General features: G+C 46.0%; 2 protein-coding genes across 3 annotated transcripts in view; both read right to left on the bottom strand.

The window, feature by feature from the left end:
- Positions 1-20,127, bottom strand: part of LOC133267870 (proline-serine-threonine phosphatase-interacting protein 2-like) — a 349,308-nt gene that overhangs the window by 18,478 nt on the left and 310,703 nt on the right. For both annotated transcript variants that reach the window (XM_061450554.1, XM_061450553.1), the window contains exon 1: positions 4,501-4,598. In XM_061450554.1, coding sequence (XP_061306538.1) covers positions 4,501-4,533 — 33 coding nt within the window. In that variant the 5' untranslated portion in view covers positions 4,534-4,598. Of the gene's footprint in view, positions 1-4,500 lie in introns of those variants that run through there.
- On the bottom strand, positions 10,759-18,828 carry ATP5F1A (ATP synthase F1 subunit alpha). The gene is made up of 12 exons (XM_061450540.1): positions 18,663-18,828; positions 17,603-17,681; positions 16,355-16,524; positions 14,980-15,153; positions 14,731-14,897; positions 14,445-14,593; positions 13,261-13,412; positions 12,912-13,136; positions 12,712-12,819; positions 12,010-12,154; positions 11,630-11,780; positions 10,759-10,967 (listed from the first exon to the last, which is right to left on the bottom strand). Exons 1-12 carry the CDS (start codon positions 18,723-18,725, stop codon positions 10,886-10,888), a joined length of 1,665 nt encoding a protein of 554 aa, XP_061306524.1. The 5' UTR covers positions 18,726-18,828; the 3' UTR covers positions 10,759-10,885.

Here is a 20,127-nt window from a genome sequence, read left to right as displayed (position 1 = left end):
GTGGCAAAGCAGCAGCTGATGTTTCCTGAGCCTGCAGGGCTCAGCAGGGTGAGCCCCCCTTCCCAATCCACTGCCTATGATTGAAACATCCTCCCAATGGACTTGACAGGGAGACGGAATTTGTGTGCCTGTTGTAATGCTTTGGCTTTTGGTGTACTTACAGGCAAAAGAGCTAAAATGCTCTAGTGGGGATCTGAAGACAAGTTTTGACCTTGTATGACTCGCAGCTAAAGGGCGAGCTGCTGAGCTTTTCATTCATCTTCAACATGGAAAACCTCCTCAAGACACATACCCAATGAAGCTAGTGACATGGGAGAATCAAAGAATCAGAGAATTGTTTAGATCAGAAAAGACCTTTAAGATCATTGAGTCCAACCCTTAACCCAGCACTGCCAAATCCACCACTAAACCATGTCACTAAATGCCACATCTACACATCTTATAAACACCTCCAGAGATGGCGACTCCACCACTGTCCTGGACAGCCTGTTCCAGGACTTGTCAACCCTTTCAGGGGAGGATTTCTCCTAATACCTGGTCTAAACCTCCCCTGGTGCAGCTTGCAGCCATTTCCTCTTGTCCTATCACTTATTCCTTGGAAGAAGAGACCGAACCCCACCTCACTACAACCTCCTGTCAAGCAGTTGTAGAGAGCAATAAGGTCCCCCCTGAGCCTTCTCTTCACCAGACTGAACCCCCCAGGTCCCTCAGCTGTTCCCCATCACACTTGTGCTCCAGGCCCTTCACCAGCTCCATTGCCCTTCTCTGGACCCGCTCCAGCACCTCAATGTCTCTCCTGTAAAATGTCTCTCTTCTAGTGAGGGGCCCAGAAATGAAGTGGGGGGGTCCAGAGCTTTTCTTCTCAGCCTCACTTGCTTAGATAAACGCAGCAGAAGCTGAGTGACTATTTTAGTAGCCAGAAATAAATGGCTGTGCTATTCTTGCTCACAGTCAGCACAGCCTCAGAATCACTCAGGGTTCTGCAGATATGGCTGGGATGAAATAAAACTTTGTGCTGGTGCCTGCAGGGTGCAGAGTGCAAGAGGCTGCAGTTCCTCCCTGTTCCATGACCAGGTGGGTACAACAGGACAGACAAAACTCACCTCAGGGAGGAACAGGACTCGCTGTAAAGTCACCCACCTCAGACAGAAAGCCGCAAAAAGCAGCTTTTTTATTAATAATTTTTCATTTGAAGTTTCCTTACCATAGGGGAACACACCCATCCTGCTCATCCCAGAGACACAGAGAGCAATGGACCATTCCGCTTTGATGCAACTGCTTCTTCCCACAAACCCCACTTTGTTCCTTTCAGACAGGGACCTGAGTGTTTCATAATGCTGCTGATAAACTCTGCCAGGCCAGGCTCCATTTAGAGAAGGATAGGCAGGAGCAAGGGGAAGTGAAATGGTGCAGCCAGCATCACACTGTGGCTCAGCAGCAGGGTGATGAACCCAGGAGCCTGGGACTGGCTGAGGGAATGCAAGAAAAGGGAGTTTATCCACAGCCAGCTAAACAGGGCTGAAAGAATATCATGCCAATGAAGGAGAAATACAGCCAGTCACATCACTGACAAAATACCATCCATAGCCCATGGTAGAGAGGCCACAGGGAGGAACTGCTGGTTCCTTTGCACACACCAATGCTCCCTTGCTCTGCAGCAAGGGGCAAAGCATTTCTTTTCCCCCATATTTCCTTTGTGCCACTGCAAAAAAAGAGATGCTATGGTTATTTCCTATGCATTTGGGGGTATGTAAGTATTTTCAGGTACTTTGATATATGCTTTATTAGAAAACTAAAAATGCCAGTGCAGTTTTTACTGCAGATTACTTGCCTGAGCTATGGATTGTTGTAGCAGCATTGCTAAACACACTGCAGAGAGCAGAGCAGTGGTTTTGTCTCATTTAGTGCAAAATGACCATAACTCCACTCTCCAAGTGGCAAGCTGTGAGCCAATACACCAGACTTTAAGTGGGCTTTTTTAGCATTATCATAATGTCTATTTTTCTTATTACAGGACCAAAGTGCTCTGATGAAACCCAAATTTCTGCTGCTGGGTTACCCGAAATACACTGCAAGAGCAGGCTTGTGGAGAACCAGGTACTTTCCAAGAAAATGATTAAAGAAGAACAGCATCTTGCAAAAACAAACACAAAAAAAGCCCACACTTGCTCAACTCATGGCAATTACTACATGCAGGGCAAGAGGAAACAAACACAGTCTTTGGTGTGTCCACAGCTCTTTTGCAGGCAGCACAGGCTGCATCATGCAAGCGGGGGGCTTCAGGGCAAATCATGTGTAGCTGCAGGCATCTCTGGACTTTGGCCCCTGGGTAAGCAGGAGCTGCAGGAGGATGCGAAAGAGAAAAACCTTTTATTTAAGGGAATTTATCATCTTGTGCAGAGACCTGAGAGCATGAGCAAACTGGCATGCAGGGAGCAAAGTCGCCCTGTGCTTTCCCAATGCAGCACATCATGAGCATCGCACCATGAACTTTGGCGGGGACTAGGTTGCTGTGCAGGAAAAGACAGACGCATGCACACCACTGAAAAGAACAGAACTAATGGGGTTTAAGGCTAAATCAGTCCTAAATAGGCTTGAAGCACAGCCCTGCCACCCTGAAAGAGCAAGGCAGGCTGCAGCTTGTCCCCAAGAGAAATTCAGCTGTTGCCATTCACAACCAGATCTGTTTCAAAGCTGGTAGATACGACACCAAACCCTGCTCAGCTTTTGCAGGGTTTGGTTATTTTTCAGACTTTGTCCCATCAGTTGGGGCATCCCTGCCCTGGAGCCCTCCCCAGAATGTCTCCTTTCCCATTGGACTGTCCTGACCACTACACAATCACTTCAGCAAAGAATTCTCCTTGAAATTTTTGGTTTAAGCAAAGTAACTTAAGAGCAAAAACTGCAGGAGGACGTTTGTGCTTTCACAGCACTAAACAGCAAACAGAAGGTGAATTTGGGGTTTTCTGTCCATCTCTTGCTCCCCCTACTCCCTCCCCAGCCCTTATAGCTGATGCACAGTCACTGGCCCATGGTGTGAAGGCTGCTTGGGATGGTAACTGCTGTTTCCATGGGCCGATCAACCACAGCAGGGCCTCTCTCTCTCCACTGAGTCACATCCATCATGTTCCACTCCAGCCTCTGCCCAAGTACATTTCCATTGTCGGGGGGGGGAGGGGGAGTTGTTGAAGCACACAAGCTTCAGAAAGGAAACTGCTAAAAGCCAAACAAAATCCATGTCAGTACCAACAGTTTTGGGCTCAGTAAGCACTGAGCATTATTCAGGATGTAGCCATGTTTGCAATACAGGGGGTCAGGCAGAAGCAAGCATCCAATGCAATTTCCCAGCTCCTCCTCATCCTGGGGGGCTTGGGGCTGCCCTGGTATTTTCTCCTTGCTCCAAGATCCTCCTTTAGAAAGCCCTGCTGCAGCTAGAGAGGAAGAAACTGGGCAGCGCAAGCCAAAGCCAGCCCTGCAGCGAGGACCTCTACTTCAATCCCGTGCTCCAACAAAGCATGACAATCCATGTCTTCATAGCATCATGGTTATTCTCCCCAGCCTGGGGGGTGCTGCCACCACCCTCAAATCCCTCCTCTCCCTCACATTTGCGAAGTAAAGTGAGCACTGTGGGAATAGCTGAGAAACAACTGCCAGTTGCAAAGCTGGCTTCATTCTCCAAATCAGGTTCAATACTCATTTGGGCTTTCGTATCAGATGATGATGTGCTAGATAATGCACTAATGATGCTCCACAAGCTGGGTGCTCTGCATTTACCCCTCATCAGCACCCCCAAACCTGGCACCTGCTCCTCCCAGGACCCAGACACCTTCTCCCTGCCCTGGAAGATAGGAGCTTCTTCCCAGAAATCTGGGAAACCCTGTAGGCCATTCATAGATGGGGATTTTCAGCCTGCAAATAGAAGATTTTGTCATTTATTTCCTGGAAGGCTCACACATGAAGAGGAACTGAGCAGCCACAGTGCCAGGGCTTTGCAGCAGCTAAGTGGGGATTGTGCACTTCTCCATTTCCAAAAGCAATGTTCAGAATACCAAAAAACCAAAAAACAACAAAACTTGGTTTTCCCTGAACTGTGGCTTTTCCTCTGCAATTTGGCAGCAGCACACTGAGGAACTCTTTCCTATCCAGGATTAGTTTGCATCAAAGGAGACTTTTTTGCCCATAGTGTCTCTAAGAAGTTCATCAAATTAATATTATCAAACCCCAAACCCAGCACCAACTTCCCCCAGCTCGGCAGCTCAATGGAGTGTATTTTAGCTGGACAGGGCAGGCTGCAAAGCCAGGGATCTTGGAACATGCGTGGATAGGGAATGCCTGCATGGGGATGCTCCGAGCCTTCAGCAACAGCACCACAGGAACATGAAGGTGGCTTTGAAGCAGCTCCGGTCAAAACAGAGTGACCACCCCCCGGCTCTCCTGTGAGCCCCCTGGCCCCTCTGGGTCCTACCACACTGCCTCCCTACCTGATGAGACCCCACTCACCCAAAAGTGGTCCCTGAACGGTGCCTCCTGCATCCTGCTGCCTCTCTGACAGCGACACTGCTCCAACACCGCTCTGTAGCTCCCGGTGCCGCCCCGTCCCGCCCCGCCCAGCCAGTCCCACCCCGCGGCGAACTGTCAGAGAACCAGAGTGTTTTGTGGTGGAGGGGACCATAAAGCTCATCCAGTTCTAGCCCCCTGTCACGGGCAAGGACGCCTTATACTAGAGCAGGCTGCTCCAAGTCCCGTCCAGCCTGGCCTTGAACACCGCCAGGGATGAAGCAGCTGCAGCTTTTCTGGGCACTCTGTGACAGTGCAACCCCACCCTCACAGGGAGGAACTTCTGCCTCCGATCTCTTCTCAATCTCCGCTCTGCCAGGTTAAAGCCATTCCCCTTGGCCTGTCCCTACATCCCTTGTCCCAAGCCCCTCTCCAGCTTTCCTGCAGCCCCTTCAGGCACTGGAGCTGCTTTAGGGTCTCCCCTTCAGGAGCCTTCTCTTCTCCAGGCTGGACCAGCCCAGCTCTCTCAGCCTGGCTCCAGGGCAGAGCTGCTCCAGCTTTCTTTCTGCCCTGTTGCTGCTGTGACTTGGAGGGTGAGAACTTCCTTATTGAAGCACTGTGTGGTGAATACCTGATAGGTCAAAGGTGGGGACAATGGGACTGGTTGTGGAGGGTCTGTCACCAATTCCTGAAAGTGCTGTTAGCTGCCTCGGCCACGGAGCACTGATAGAAAGCTGAGAAGCAGCATGTGGTGGTGCTGGTGACTCTCTTGGAGTCTCAGCCCCACTCAGGCTTACCTGCCTGTCCTAAAGCCTGCTTGATCAGCAGATCAGATGGAGAAAACGACAAAATTCAGTCCAAAATTCACACTTTGGAGTTTGTTCGTGGGCAGGTTGTACCTCAGCTGAAAGGTGAAGTTGTTAAAACCTCTTCAAAGCATTGCCTGAAATCTTTCAGATCTGGAACAGATAGGACATGACCTCTGCTACCAGCACAGGAACTGCAGCCATCAATGTTGGAAGCAAAATCCACACAAGTCTGATTTTGTCAAAACCAATATGTTTGCCAAGCAGCAGTGCCCCCACGTCACATCTGAGCTGATTTATTTCCTGTAAGTGGAAAATGCCTTTTTTTTTACCTTACTGGACTGCTGTAGTTTTCCCTGTGTTAAAGCAGGGTAGCAGGTTAGGGCAGTGGGTACAACTCAGGCTGTGTGGTACACAGTGTCATACATTACCTACTTTCATCATTTTGAAGAACCACTCACAAGGCAGCTCCCGATGACTCATTCCAGGCAGTGACACAGGAAAAAATATGGATGGGCACAGAACATGTACAGGACAAGGGGGAATGGCTTTAAACTGACAGAGGGTAGACTGAGATCTTAGGCAGTTTTTCCCTGTGAGGGTGCTGAGGATCTGGTACAGGGAGCACAGAGAAACTCTGGCTGCCCCATCCCTGGCCGTGTTTATCCTGGGTTCAGCAGCAGCAATCATTTTTCTCCTTCGTGGTAGCTGGTGCAGTGCTGTTTTGACTTCCAGCCTGGGAACAGTGCTGGTGAAGCCGATGTTTTCGGTTGTTGCTAAGTGATGTTTACCCTGACCAAGGACTTTGTGAGGCTCAGGCTCTGCCAGGGAGGAGGGGAAGCCAGGAGGAAGCAGAGACAGGACGCCTGACCCAGGCTAGCCGAAGAGGTATTCCATACCACAGCACGTCATGCCCGGGGTGGGGGGTAACTGGGAGTTACCCGGAAGGACACGGGCTTCCGGATGGGACTCGTTTCTTGGCGGGTGGTACTGTATTCTCTTCCCTTGTTATTTTCTCTTATCATTGTTGTCGGTGGTGGTAGTGGTGGTGATTTGTGTTGTACATTGGCTGCTGGACTGTTCTTGTCTCAACCCATAGGAGTTGCACTCTTTTGATTCTCCTCCCCATCTCTCCGGGAGAGGGGAAGGGGAGAGCTCCGGGATGGGGGGCCTCGATTGCTCTCAGCCTGGCACCACTCACTGGGAGTGAGTGAACAAGCTGTCTGGCTTAAACCACGACAGTGTTCAAGGCCAGGTTGGATGCGGCTCGGAGCAAGCTGCTCTACTGGAAGGTGTCCCTGCCTGTGGCAGTGGGCTTGCAACTAGATAATCTTTAAAAGCTCCCTTAAAGCAGAATCCAGCTGCTACCCATTGACGAGTGGGGCTGATTGAAGAATAGGGTGGATTGAAGAATGGGGTTGATTGAAGAATAGGGTTGTAAATAAGTAACCTGAAGAATGTTAGGCTTTGTTAGCAACTATAGAGAAAACAAAATTACTAAAATAAGCTTTGCCAGAACCACCTGGTGGTTACTGATATGACAACGATCCTAAAACAAAAGTGATTGAAGAAATAACCACCGGGGGTCTGAAAGCCCACTACCACATTTTTGTATGCATACAGGAGGCATTCTCTAAGAAGTATGATGTAATGTATGTGATCTAATGAATATGTATGTTTAAGGACAATATAATCACAGCCTGGTTGATGCCTGGTAGAGACACGCTTGGAGGAGCAATCCCCCATGTCTCCCGGCTCCGCAATACAGAATACCTGCTTGTCAGCTTTAAACTTTTTTGGCAAGTTCCTGGAGATTTCTCCAAATCAATCTGGCACCCCAGATGGGACACTCCGCTCGGCTGCAGGACCTGCTGAGGACAGGGCGCCCTAGGGCCCTCAGGAGTTTTTCCCAGAGGGACCCCTCAACTCATTCAGATCACTGCGAGAGCAGACAAGGACCATCTCATAAAAGGTATTCTTTTCTTTTATATAGTCTGTAGGATGCAGGGGGCATCTTGGTTTGGTAAATTGGTTTGGTTAAGTGTTACGCAAGGTTTGGAAGCCTTCTGTAAATCGAGATAGGAAATCTCATGGATAAAGGCGTATACCCTGCTGCTAGCGTCCGTTTGGTGTACACCCAGAAGAAGCAGAGGGCATCTTGTGGTTTGGGTCCTGCAAGATGCAGTGGGAATCTTATAGAAAAGGTTTTGGATTTTACTGGTATTTGACTTATGTTGTAGCTTGTTATGGTGATGATTTTGGTCTTGTGATTTTGGTATTAGTGACAGACTGTTATAACTGTGTTATTAACTGTTGTTTCTGTTTCAAGTGTTGTAACTGTGTGGAATGTGTCTATTTTGTGGCTTGTTACAGTGACGCTTTTGATCTTGTGATTTTGGTATTGGTGACAGACTGTTATAACTGTGTTATTAAATGTTGTTTCTTTGATACAATTTTAGTCTCTGTCTCAAGTGTTGTAACTGTGGAGTGTGTCTGTGGAATCCTGTGTGTGTGTGTGAATGCGAGATTAATAAGGGAAAATCGGCAGAGTGGAGAGATCTTGAAAAAGAGTCCTTTAGGGTGCATTTTGGCACATTGGAAAGAACTGGGAGGGTTTCCTGGGGGCTCAGTAAATAAGGAAAACGTTGGTGAAATGCTGTAACCAATGCCGGCCATTGTATACTCTGGGGGATCCGGAGAAATGGACTAAAAATGAAACTCTGAATTGTAATACCTTGTTACAATTAATGTTGGTTTTGAGGCGGCAGGGAAAATGGGATGAAGTAATGTATGCAGATACGTTTTTCACGTTGCAAAACCACCCAGAATGGCAGAAAGGATGTGGACTTAATATAGCACCTTCAGATCCTTTAATTTTAGCTTTAGAAAAAGAAAGGAAGCAGGGTGGGAATAGATTGGAAAGATGCTGTTCTGATTGTGATATTGCGGAAATGTGTTTGAAACTGGAGAGCCGAGGATAACATGGTTGGGGACAGAATGGAGGATTGTTTCACCAAAGGTACCACTCCTGTTGCTGCCCGTGTCAGTAGTAAAACTAAGACTGTCCTGCAAGCCCCTCTTAGGGAAGCAATGGGACCAGAGGGGCGTACCAGGATAAAAGTAAATTTCTCTTTAGGAGATTTGGATAATTGGAAGCAGATTGCAAGAAACTATCTAAATGACCCTGTGGGGGTAGCTAAGAAATTTGAGATGCTGGTAAAAGGTCAGGATCCTGATTGGAAGGACACAGATGTAATATTGGATAAATTAACAGAGACAGAAAAACAATTGGTTATAAAAACTGCTTGTAGACAGGTAAATGCTCAAATTACTGCAGGGGCGATAGCTGGGAGGGTTGAAAATCATATCCCCCTTACAGCTCCAGACTGGGATTATAATGATGCTGGAGATTATGCATATCTAAAGAGATATCAAAATTGGATTAAATATGGGCTTGAAAATACTATACCTAAAGCAGTAAATTAGTCGGTGCTGTTTGAAATAAGACAGGGGCCAAAAGAGTCACCGACAGTTCCTGGACAAGCTCAGAGAAACTATGCGAAAATGCACCACAATGGATCCTTCCTCAGAGGAAGGTAAATTACAGCTTGCAAATTCCTTTGTGGGGCAGTCAGCGGAGGATATCAGGCAAAAGCTCCAAAAATGATCTGTGACTGAAATAAGAGATCTAGAAAAACTATTGGAAGTGGCTTGGAAAGTATACAGGAATAGAAAACAAGTAAAAGAAAGGAAATTAGGAAAGGTTTTGACAACAGCCACAATCGCAGCAATGGAACAAGCAAACAGGGGATATAGTGGAATGAGAGGTAGAGGTTGTGGCTGGAGAATGGTGATGAGAGGTAGAGGTAGGGGTTATAGTCTGGATCAATGTGCAAACTGTAAAGGGTTTGGACACTGGAAACAGGAATGTCCACAAGGAAAACAACAAACTCAACTGACTACTGAACTAGAATTAGATTGATGGGCACCTGGGGAATCTACCCTAGCGGATCCACTGATTAAAATCAAGCTAGGGACCACAGCAAAAGAAATGGAATTCTTTATAGATACCGGGGCAACTTATTCGGTCCTGAATCAAGATCTAACATTAAAAGGAAAAGTCTGTATCAGTTGTGGGAGCTCCTGGCCGTCAAGAAAAAGCATTCTTTCTAAAACCTTTAAGATATAAGACAGGAAAACAGACTGGTGTGCAAAATTTCTTATGTATGCCAAATTCACCAAAATCCTTACTGGGACGAGACTTATAAGAACATTTGGAGGCAATAATAACATTTACAGAAGGAGAAATGGAATTAAAGGTAAAAGATGATCAGCTGATTAAAATTCTGAGTTTATCTTTAATCCAACAGAAAATTAATGAGAACCCTCCTGAAATAGAAGAAGTCTTTAAGCAGGTATATCCAGGAGTATGGGCATCCAAAGTTCCAGGTAAGGCAAAAAATGCTTTGCCTATTAAAGTAGAAATAAAAAGGGGGGCCTGCCCAGTTAGAATAAAATAATATCCCTTAAAATTGGAGGATCAGAAGGGAATCAAAGAAATCATTGATCATTTTTTAAAATATGGATCTCAGAGCCTCAGCAAAATTGTGGAGGATATTCATCCAGTAGTAGCTAATCCATATACCTTATTAACTAAATTGAATAATAATCAGAAGTGGGTTACCGTTCTGGACTTAAAGGATGCATTTTTCTGTCTGCCCCTGGCCAAAGAAAGTCAAAATTTTTTGCTTTCAAACGGGAAAACCCTGAAACAGGAAGAAGGACACAGCTCACTCGGAGGGTATTACCTCAGGGAATTAAAAACAGTCCAACCATTTTCAGAAATAAATTGGCATGAGAGTTAGAACCCTGGGAAGCACCAACCCAGACAGGCACTTTACTACAGTATGTTGATGACCTGTTAATTGCTACGGAAACTGAGACAGAATGTGTACAATGGACTGTAGAACTGTTAAACTTTCTAGGGCTAAATCGATACCGCATATCTAAATTGAAGGCTCAACTAATTCCAACTGGAGTATCTTATTTAGGATAAGAAATAACAGGAGGACAACGAGAACTTGGAGCAGCTCAGAAGGAAGCAATCTGCCAAATAACACGACCATCCGTGGTTAAAGATCTCTGGACATTTCTGGGAATGACAGGATGGTGGCGACTCTGGATCTGTGATTATGGTGTTCTGGTAAGACCCTTATATGAGCTGCTAAAAGAAAGTCCAACCTTTCTAAAATGGACAGATCAAACTGAAGAAGCATTTAAATGCTTCATACTCCATATTCCATATAGAGTCCAATCCACCCAATTCTGAACCCCTGGTTTGAATTTTCAGAGTTCCTCTCACAAGTGAGTGTCTAGAGTTTAACTCTGTGGTTTTAAAGGCACATGTGGCACACACAGCAGGGCAGCATAATATAGAAGGAACAGAACATACACATCTTTTTACACAGGAATTTTTATTCTCACCGGTATCTGTACATTCAAGTCGCACATTCTTTTAAGTCTTTGATGGAGCTGGAGCACGGGACCACAACAGCCTGGCCTGTTTTAACAGTTTTACAAGTTTATGCCTCAAAAGTAGCCAGGAAATTTGTGACAATTTCCTTCAACTTTGCTTCCGTCTGGTCAGAGATCTTCCCTTCAGTCCTGTTGAGATAATGTAGTTAAACTTCTGACACAGGAATAGATAATGGTCAATCCCCAAGACAAAGAAAACTACAATGAACCTTCCCATTTCTAACAAGATTAGCACAATAATTAGCATGTTTGATGCATGAAGCTCTGTAGCAGTGAAACTAACATAACATCACTTCTTCTAAAGTTAGTCTTGTTGAAGAAAGTGGGTTTGTCAACAAATAGCTTTAAAACGGCTCTATGTAGTTCAGAAAGGCTCTGCCTTCTACAGAGAGAGGGTAGGCATGTAATTTGACTCATGACAAAAAAAGCTATGACTAGGGCAGAAACACTCAAAAACCCCAGCAGCCCACCCAGCAGCAGGGAAAGCACTGAGCAGCACTTAATCAACAGCACTCTCATAGCTTAAAGCTGCCAAAAATTTAGGATGTGATTAAATTATTTCAGTGTCAGATTACAGGTATGCAAGCAGGTTCTCATTTTCCCCAAGTAAAAGCTGAAGACGTGAAGCTGAGCTCCAGGCAGCAGCAAAGCTGATTTAACCTCCAGCTCCAGAACAGGCAGCTCAAGGCCTGATGTTGCAGGATATCCTGAATTAACAGTTCAGTGCACATTATCTGCACTCCAGCCATCCATACCATCGTCTTGGGATGATGCATGATTCACTTTCATACCTGATTGTGGAGAGGAGGGCCTGGTGCTGGCTCAGTACATGAGCTAGGAAAGCACTCTCAAATTTGGTGATTTTGCTGGGCTCCAGCTTGTCCAAGTGACCTCTGACACCAGCATAGATGACTGCAACCTGTTCTTCAATAGCCATGGGAACTACAGAAGAGAAAGCGTTCATGCCACTGGTAACTCTCAACATCAGGACATTGTCAGTGCTACAGAGTCCTTCTTTAAAGATCAGCTGCACATCTACCACATCGTTTAGTCAACAATCCAGTCTGCATTCACCATGTCCACAGAATGGACACAATGCTCCCAGGAAGACCAGCCTTGTTAGCACAAAAGGCTAACGGGAAATGCAGACTTGTTACGTCCAAGCACTCACCATATTGTCCTTGTTTGAGCAGCTCTGTCAGACGTACACCACGGTTCAGCAGCTGCTGTGTGGCAGCATCCAGATCAGACCCGAACTGAGCAAAGGCAGCTACTTCACGATACTGAGCCAATTCCAGCTTCATGGTACCTGCCACCTACCACACAAGATACAAGTCAGGCTGAGTCTGACCACCTTTTAAATGCGTCTAGTAGCCTGCAAGTTATCTTCAGCTAACAGCTGTCACAAATCAGCTTTGCCTGGCATCACAAGTCAAGTGAATCCTAAGATTCTGACAGATAATTATATGCATTTCTATAAATCCTGCTTTCTACAAATCTACAAAGTCTGCTTGGCCTTTTTAACAAACATACTAATCGTTCCTGAAATGGTGACAGTGGATATGAAACCTAATTCCACATCTGGACTAAAAGACTGAGGTAAAGAGAGAATTGTTTCTAGTTAGATCAGTACCCAGTTCAACGTACTGAAACTTAACAGCCCTACATCTTTCTGCATGCACAGTTTTCCTTTCCTCCTATCAACCCCAGGAGGCAACAGAAGTATCAAAGAGATCCCCAGAGTTTGCTCTTTTATGATTTCAGAATGCTAAGGAATCAAAAGCTTTATTCTGTGTATTCACAGCTCTTTAAAGAGTGAAATGGGTTGGAAAGACTACTTGTCTCTAAGAGGACACTGCAGTTTCATGCTCACCTGCTTCATAGCCCTGGTCTGAGCAGCTGAACCCACACGGGACACAGACAGACCAACATTGATGGCTGGACGGATACCTTTGTAGAACAACTCAGTTTCCAAGAAAATCTGTAGGAGAAAATATCTTGGTCAGAAGCCTGGAAGCCTCCTCAGAGATCTGCCATTAAATTACACAGAAATACTGGCATGAGAAGTCCTACCTGTCCATCAGTGATGGAGATGACATTGGTTGGAATGTAAGCAGACACATCACCAGCCTGAGTTTCAATGACAGGCAAGGCGGTCAGAGAGCCACCTCCAAAGGAATCATTCATCTTGGCTGCCCTCTCCAGCAGGCGGGAGTGCAGATAGAACACATCACCTGGGTAGGCTTCCCGACCAGGTGGGCGACGCAGCAGCAGAGACATCTGACGATAGGCAACAGCCTGTGTAGTAGACAAAGATTTCAGACTTCAGTAGCTCATGTAAAAATCTGAATTTCTAAACCTGAGGTGATCTGACAGCTACAAACATACCAGACCATAAGGCCTACAAACAGTGTTTCCTGACCTGTTTGGATAAGTCATCATAGATGATCAACGCATGTTTTCCATTGTCTCTGAAGTATTCCCCCATGGAGCAGCCTGAATAGGGAGCCAGATACTGCAGGGGTGCTGCATCAGATGCAGTGGCAGACACCACAATGGTGTACTTCATCGCATCTGGAAAAGAAAGGGAAACACACACCATGAGTATATTACCTCAATGTGTCTGTCAACAGCAAACAACAGGCATGTGAAGTACTAGTCACCGAAGCAAGCCCAGGCAGCATCCCTACACTGTTACAAAAAGACCACCCTACTAGATTAAAACATCCATCAACACAACTAACTAATATCTAACACTTGCAGGCTCATTTTCTATTTAAAATTAAGTTTAAACTTTCACTAAGACACACTTTGGTTCTAAAAGTAACTCAGCCTTGAAGCATATGGTTTCCTGGCTGCTTCAAGGCAATACAATGCTTTGTTTCAAAGTGCCAAACAAATTACTGCAATTAAATGTGGTTTGTTTTTATTTCCTGTTAGGTATGACTCTGCTTTACATGAGCAGGCAAGAGGTAAGCTGCCTGATCTCTTGCAAGCTCTGTTATATACACAGCTTTGGTCAAGATCACTGTTTCTGTAAAGATACTACCATCTAATCCCTTATGTTTGGGCAGTAAAATCTATCTGCCACATTTACAACTGCCACTCACACTGACTTCCGTATGTATGAAACAAATGCCAAAATACTTGCAGGCCACCGTTTCTCATCAGGCCTGCCTGCCAAGAGGAAGCTCAATGCTGCTGAAAAAAAAACAACAAACAAAACCAAACAAAAAAAAACACACACCAAAAAAAAAAAACAAAACCAAACAAAAAACAAAACCAAAAACAAAAGCCAAAACAAAAACCAACCAACCAAAAAAACCCCCCAAAGAACCCAACAAAACCAGGCTGACTTTTCCAGAAGCAATTCAGGAGTTCCAAGGTGGCTCATACTAGTCTTCTAATGTGCTGCAGTAGAAGGAGGCTCTTTCCCCCAGGTAGCTAGAAAGATTTCTTGTCCACAAAAGCAAGTATTTCAGTCATTCAGTAACAAAAGAATTCTGTTTACATTCACAGGTAGGAGAGGTCATAGCAATATTTAGCATTACAATGGGAAGAGGATGTCACCAGTTGCCAGGCTCAACTATCTTCAAAAATCTGTACCTGCATCAGTAAGCCTCTTCACCAGCTGAGCAACAGTTGATCTCTTTTGACCAATTGCAACATAGATACAGTACAACTTCTTCTTCTCATCTGTTCCATCATTAAATCGTTTCTGGTTAATTATTGTGTCAATTGCAATGGAAGTTTTCCTGTAACACAGAGGTTGGTAAGTTAAGCTGCCTACAGTTCTCCAAACCTCTACACCACTCTGTGTTCAGCTCTGCACATCAGCACATGCTGTTCTCAAGTTTAAAAAAAGCATTTTTAGCTTGGGCATTTAACTTACCCAGTCTGTCTGTCACCAATGATCAGCTCACGCTGGCCACGACCAATTGGCACCAAGCTGTCCACAGCCTTAATACCAGTCTGCATAGGCTCACGCACAGAGATTCTGGGAATGATTCCAGGGGCTTTCAAGCCAACTCTTCTACGTGTCTTGGATGCAATGGAACCCTTGAAAGACAGGAAAAACCCTGTTACAGTCTGTATAACATACATAAAGCAGAGATATTAAACATCTTGCAGTTACACTTACCTTCCCATCAATTGGATTGCCCAAGGCATCTACAACACGGCCCAGCAGCTCTTCCCCAACTGGAACATCCACAATAGCACCAGTCCTCTTCACTACATCCCCTTCCTTGATCAGTCTGTCATTACCAAACACGACAACACCAACATTGTCGGGCTCCAAATTCAAGGACATACCCTAGAACAAAGATCACACTATCATGAGAAAACCCATACTGATATTTACAAGCATTTTGACAGTTTAAAACAGATGTAATTATTCTACAGTGTAGAATATCCAACATAACCTACTTCAATCTTATTTGTAATAGTCAATATTCTGCTTTTCCATACAACACATGTATGTTCTTCCATAGTGGTTACAGAACCTGCCTAAGCCTTCAGCTTACTACAGAACTGTACTTGCAGTAGTCTAGCATTCAGCCCTTTCTCTCTCCAAAAAGGTAAGCAGAATTCAAATGCAACATTTGTCTCTTGACTAGGAATTGGACAAGGGAGTATCACTGGCTTCTTCTCTTCCTAAAGCGAGTTCAGCCATTAAAAAAACTGGAAGAGCCGTTGCAGAACTCTTGGAACAGGACTGGAGCACTTCCCATATGAAGACAGGCTGAGGAAGTTGGGGCTGTTCAGCCTGAAGAGAAGCCTGCATGGAGACCTCATAGCAGCCTTCCAGTATCTGAAGGGGGCCTATAGGGATGCTGGGGAGGAACTCTTCATTTGGAACTGTAGTGATAGGACAATAGGTAACGGGTTAAAACTTAAACAGGGGAAGCTTAGATTGCATATAAGGAAGAAGTTCTTTACTGCAAGGGTGGTGAGGCACTGGAATGGGTTGCCCAGGGAGGTTGTGAACGCTCCATCTATGGCGGTGTTGAAGACCAGGTTGGACGAGGCCTTGGGTGACATGGTTTAGTGTGAGGTGTCCCTGCCCATGGCAAGGGGTTTGGAACTGGATGATCTTAAGGTCCTTTCCAACCCTAACTATTCTATGATTCTATGATAAGACAGTTTAGCTTTAGACCACTCTTAGACTGTAAGATGTCAGCAAACTGCACGCAGTACTGGAGCAGAGACTACTATCCAACAGTAAACAGAAAAGCCAGCCTGAAACCAAAGAAAACAAAATCCAACACCAGATTATCTCTTACACTTCTTGGCTCTGATGCTGGCCAAGAACTAGATACTGGAAGCAAAGTGTTACAAATTAGAAAAGTATTTGCTTTTTTGCAGTTTTATTTCAACTAGTTACTATGTATTAAAGTTGCAATGAAGTCTGTAAAAAGTCCATACAGGCACTTCCAGCAGAGTCTCATGTTCTCCTTATAAAAAGTCATCTTTATATTCCTAGACTAAACAAATCTGCCTTAGGGAAAGCGTACCTTCAATCCAGAAGAGAATTCAACCATTTCTTCTGCCTGGACATTTCTCAGGCCATACACACGGGCAATACCATCACCAATAGACAGCACACGGCCAGTCTCCTCAAGTTCAGCAGAGGTGTCAGCTCCCAAAATACGTTCCTCAAGAATAGAGGATACCTCAGCAGTACCTGGAAAGAGGCATTTCAAACCAGATTTAACACATTAAGACACCGTATGAATTTTGTAAGCTTGTACTGAACTCATAAACCAAGGTACCATTTCGCAGATACGCCACAAAGTATAGCAAGCAACATTCTTCCTCACATAGGAACTCAAGATAAATAACAACTTCTGTAGTCACAGACAATAAAAGCAGCTTCAACTCATCATTATGAGCCAGCTTTCATCAGAACACTGATGGCTATTCAGTTATCAATATCCTTCATTATGTCCTACACTATTAGCTTCTCTCCCCTAGAAAGCAAATAGAATAATTAGCCATAGCCCAGAAAGAACAGATGTGCCAGCTCCACCTACAGAAGATTTACTTTGATTGAAGGCATCAAAACACCCTGTCAACTGATTTGTAATCCAGGATCTAAATATATTTAAAAGAACTGAATACATTTATGGAGCAAGTTTTTTGATACAAGCTGTAAAAATGTAATTTTCACATCCTCAAATTTGTTTAGCTGTGTACCTCCAACAACTTTTTACTTCCTCAAATATAGCTGTGAAACTGTTACTTCCTAATAATACATTTAATCACCCTAAACCACTTCAAAAAGTGTACATGAAACACTACCAAAAATACAGCTGTGCAGTGCTGCTGTCTTCTCTAAATACCAAGATACTGGCAGCCAAAAAATGACACTCAAGGACATAAGGTCAAACCCAGGCAGGCCTGGGAAAGTCATCTGTTCCCTCATCCTGTTACAAACAAGACAGGCAACTGGAATCTGAGAGTTTTCCAAATAATTCTGCAGGAGCTGAAGACTTAATTGAATTCCCATGGAGCAGGTAACCTGTGTAAGACAGCTGACCACTCATTTGGTTTGGGCATATGAAATTATTAAACTGGAGTCTCCTAGATGCAGCTATAGCAGTTCAGTGTTCTGTACTGACACTGACAGTACGTAAATGTCCTCAAATGTTTTGTCAACTAACAAAACTGATGCCCCTCACATTCCAAATTCAAACTCCTTTTTATCTGACAGAGCAAGTTCTGAAGCCACACTCGTGTATGAAGATCTTTCTCAGACTCACCAGTTTTCTGGCAGCATGTTTTGGAGGCATGGATATTTCTTGTAGCAATAAATGCTGCACCCAGGGTGTTTCTGGAAACCTAAAATAAGTAATTATTTCAGTGAGATTTCTTCAGTCACTCAAAAAGAAATTTTTTTGAGATAACATAATCATATGAGGTTATACTTTTAATATGTAGTGAGCTCCACTCTATTCACAAGCTGCAGTTATGCAACCATGTACAGCAATACTAAGCAAGCACAGATGGAAAAGAAGATTGCTCTAAACTACTTTCTCCATTTTCCTGCATTGCACTTATGTCACCATCACAGCACTGCAGCAGTTCCCAAAGCAACATCTCATCTCGTTTGCTGTCTATGCAATGACTGTCAAAACCGTGGGGCATTAAGAAACAGTGCACCCCTAATGGTTCTGCACAAGGGAAAATAAGATTGTGTCTTCTAAGGTTTGACCTAAGAAAGATCTAACTGCAGAATTTCTAAAGCATAGCAAGAACATATACAACAACAGAAACAAACAAGAACTAATAATCTAAGAGAATGCACTAAGACATTATAACACATGAAAATATTACAATCAGCGTCCCAAAGGGTCCCATACAGCGTCAATGCTGTTTTTCTGAACGCCTGGGTAGGCCTCTCCTCCTTTCACCTTCACAAGGGGACACGCCAGAACGGTTCGTGACAGACCTTCATACTACCACTCCCCAAAACAGGAGGGGGAAATTCCACCTAGCAAAGCCTCCCAGCTCAAATCCCCAACCTTGACCTTGTTCTAGCATCTTTCCGACACTGATCTCAACCCCAACCATGCAAATTCGAATCGCAAAGGACACGCCGTCCTCTAGACATCCCCTCCCCCAAATGAGGGCACCACTGCCTCAGCAGCTGCCGGTCCCCGCAGAAACCCAGCGCTAAAGTGAGCCCCGCACATCCCTCCCCTTCCCACCCAGACACCCGCATCGGGAGCCCGCGACCCCTCAATGTCACCGCTGCCCCCAAGATGGCGACGGTGCCCGTCTCGGACACCGCTGGCTGCAGGGAGAAGGGAGAGGGCTCACCAGGCCGGCCTGCCGCGGTAGGGACCGGGCGAGGGAGGCAGCCACACGGGCGGAGAGCATCATGGCGGCGACAGCTCAGGCGAAGAATGAAGCTAACACGTCCCGACTGCCAGCCCCGCGCTCCCTCCACAAAATGGCCGCGACGCGCTCCGCCCGTTTTGGCGGCGAGGCCACGCCCGCGGGGCGGGGCGAGAACCGGAAGGGGTTCCTCTGCCTCAGGAGACGGGGAGCGTTTTGTCCCCGTGCGTTTGAGCGGTGGAGGGGTATTTGTGTATATGTGTACATTCACGTGTATAAACAACAAAAAACCCGAAACGGGGCTTTTACAAAAGGGTACGTGCCCTTGAAATGGCCGTCGGCGGGCGGAAGGGGCACAGAGGGGCGGTGGATTTGGGGGTGGGGCATGAGGTGGGAAGTCTGGGGCATGGTGGGGGAGGCATGAGGCATGGGTATGAGGCATTGCGATGGGACGTCGTGGGGGATATGGCACATGAAGCAGGGGAGTGGGTAGGGATACTGGGACATGGGGCAGGGGCCATGAGACAGGGCCATGGGACATGAAGCAGGGCCGTGAGGCAAGGGTATGGAATACGGGGCAGGAACATAGGCCATGGAGCAGGGACATGGGACACGGGGCAGGGACATGGGGCAGAGTCACGAGCTGTAAGGTCCCTTCCAACACAAAACATTTCGTGATTCCATGATTCTATGTGTTTTTATGGTGTATATTCCTTTAAAGAGCACAGCTGCTATATGGATTTATGTAAGCAACATACAAGCTATTCAAATGTCAAGTTTTACCCTTTAAATTCAATATGTGATTTACCCGTATTGATGAAGGGCTCTAGATGCCTTTATTTGTAATTGGCCCTGAAATATTAAACTCCCTAAAAACCCGAAATCCCCGCAAATCCATTCACACCCGCCTACACATTCGGAACTACAAATCCCATCAGCCCTTGCGGTGCTTGGGATATGCTGGGAGGTGGCGGGAGCTTCGATATGGCGGAGGCTGTTACAACTCCTGGGGAGCAGATGCCGCAGCGGGTAAGGACGAGCTCGGGGAGCGAGTTCCCGGGACGGGGTTACCAGAGGTGCAGGTCTGTGCACCGGGACCAGTTGTCTGGATTCCTCCCGGAGCGGATGGCCGGCCGGCCGGCCGGCCCTGGTGCGTTATCGGAGCCCGCGTCCCTCTCTCCCGAGCGGGGTTCCTTCATCCTTCCCACAGGAGGCACCGAGCCCTGGGCTGTTGGAAGTGGCGGGCCCCACTGCTCGAACATGCGCGGGGCTCGGGCAGGAACGAGCCCGCGAAGGGCTTTTGCCCTATTCAGCGTCCTGGGGGAGGGGAGGTGGGGTCTCGCTGTGTGTTTTGCAGCAGAGAGGTCTGTATTCAGTCGCTGCTACCTGTTCGGTGATAGCCTGAGCTCACAGCTTTAGGTGTGAGCTGGTTTGAGAGGCTCATCAT

Source organism: Pezoporus flaviventris, unplaced genomic scaffold (genome assembly GCF_033815535.1).
Source record: "Pezoporus flaviventris isolate CSIRO_AGI_PZ_B2104156 unplaced genomic scaffold, CSIRO_AGI_Pfla_v1 ptg000010l, whole genome shotgun sequence".
Taxonomy (NCBI): Eukaryota; Metazoa; Chordata; class Aves; order Psittaciformes; family Psittacidae; genus Pezoporus; species Pezoporus flaviventris.
The sequence above is the reverse complement of the archived record's forward strand: the minus strand, read 5'-3'. Positions and strand labels throughout refer to the sequence as shown.

Coding starts and splice junctions, on each gene's coding strand:
- ATP5F1A (XM_061450540.1), bottom strand. CDS start 18,725: ATGATGCTCTCCGCCCGTGTGGCTGCCTCCCTCGCCCGGTCCCTACCG. Junction 16,525..17,602: donor AACATGCTGCCAGAAAACTG/GTGAGTCTGAGA, acceptor GCCTCTTTCCAG/GTACTGCTGAGGTATCCTCT. Junction 14,594..14,730: donor ATTGGTGACAGACAGACTGG/GTAAGTTAAATG, acceptor TCTGTGTTACAG/GAAAACTTCCATTGCAATTG.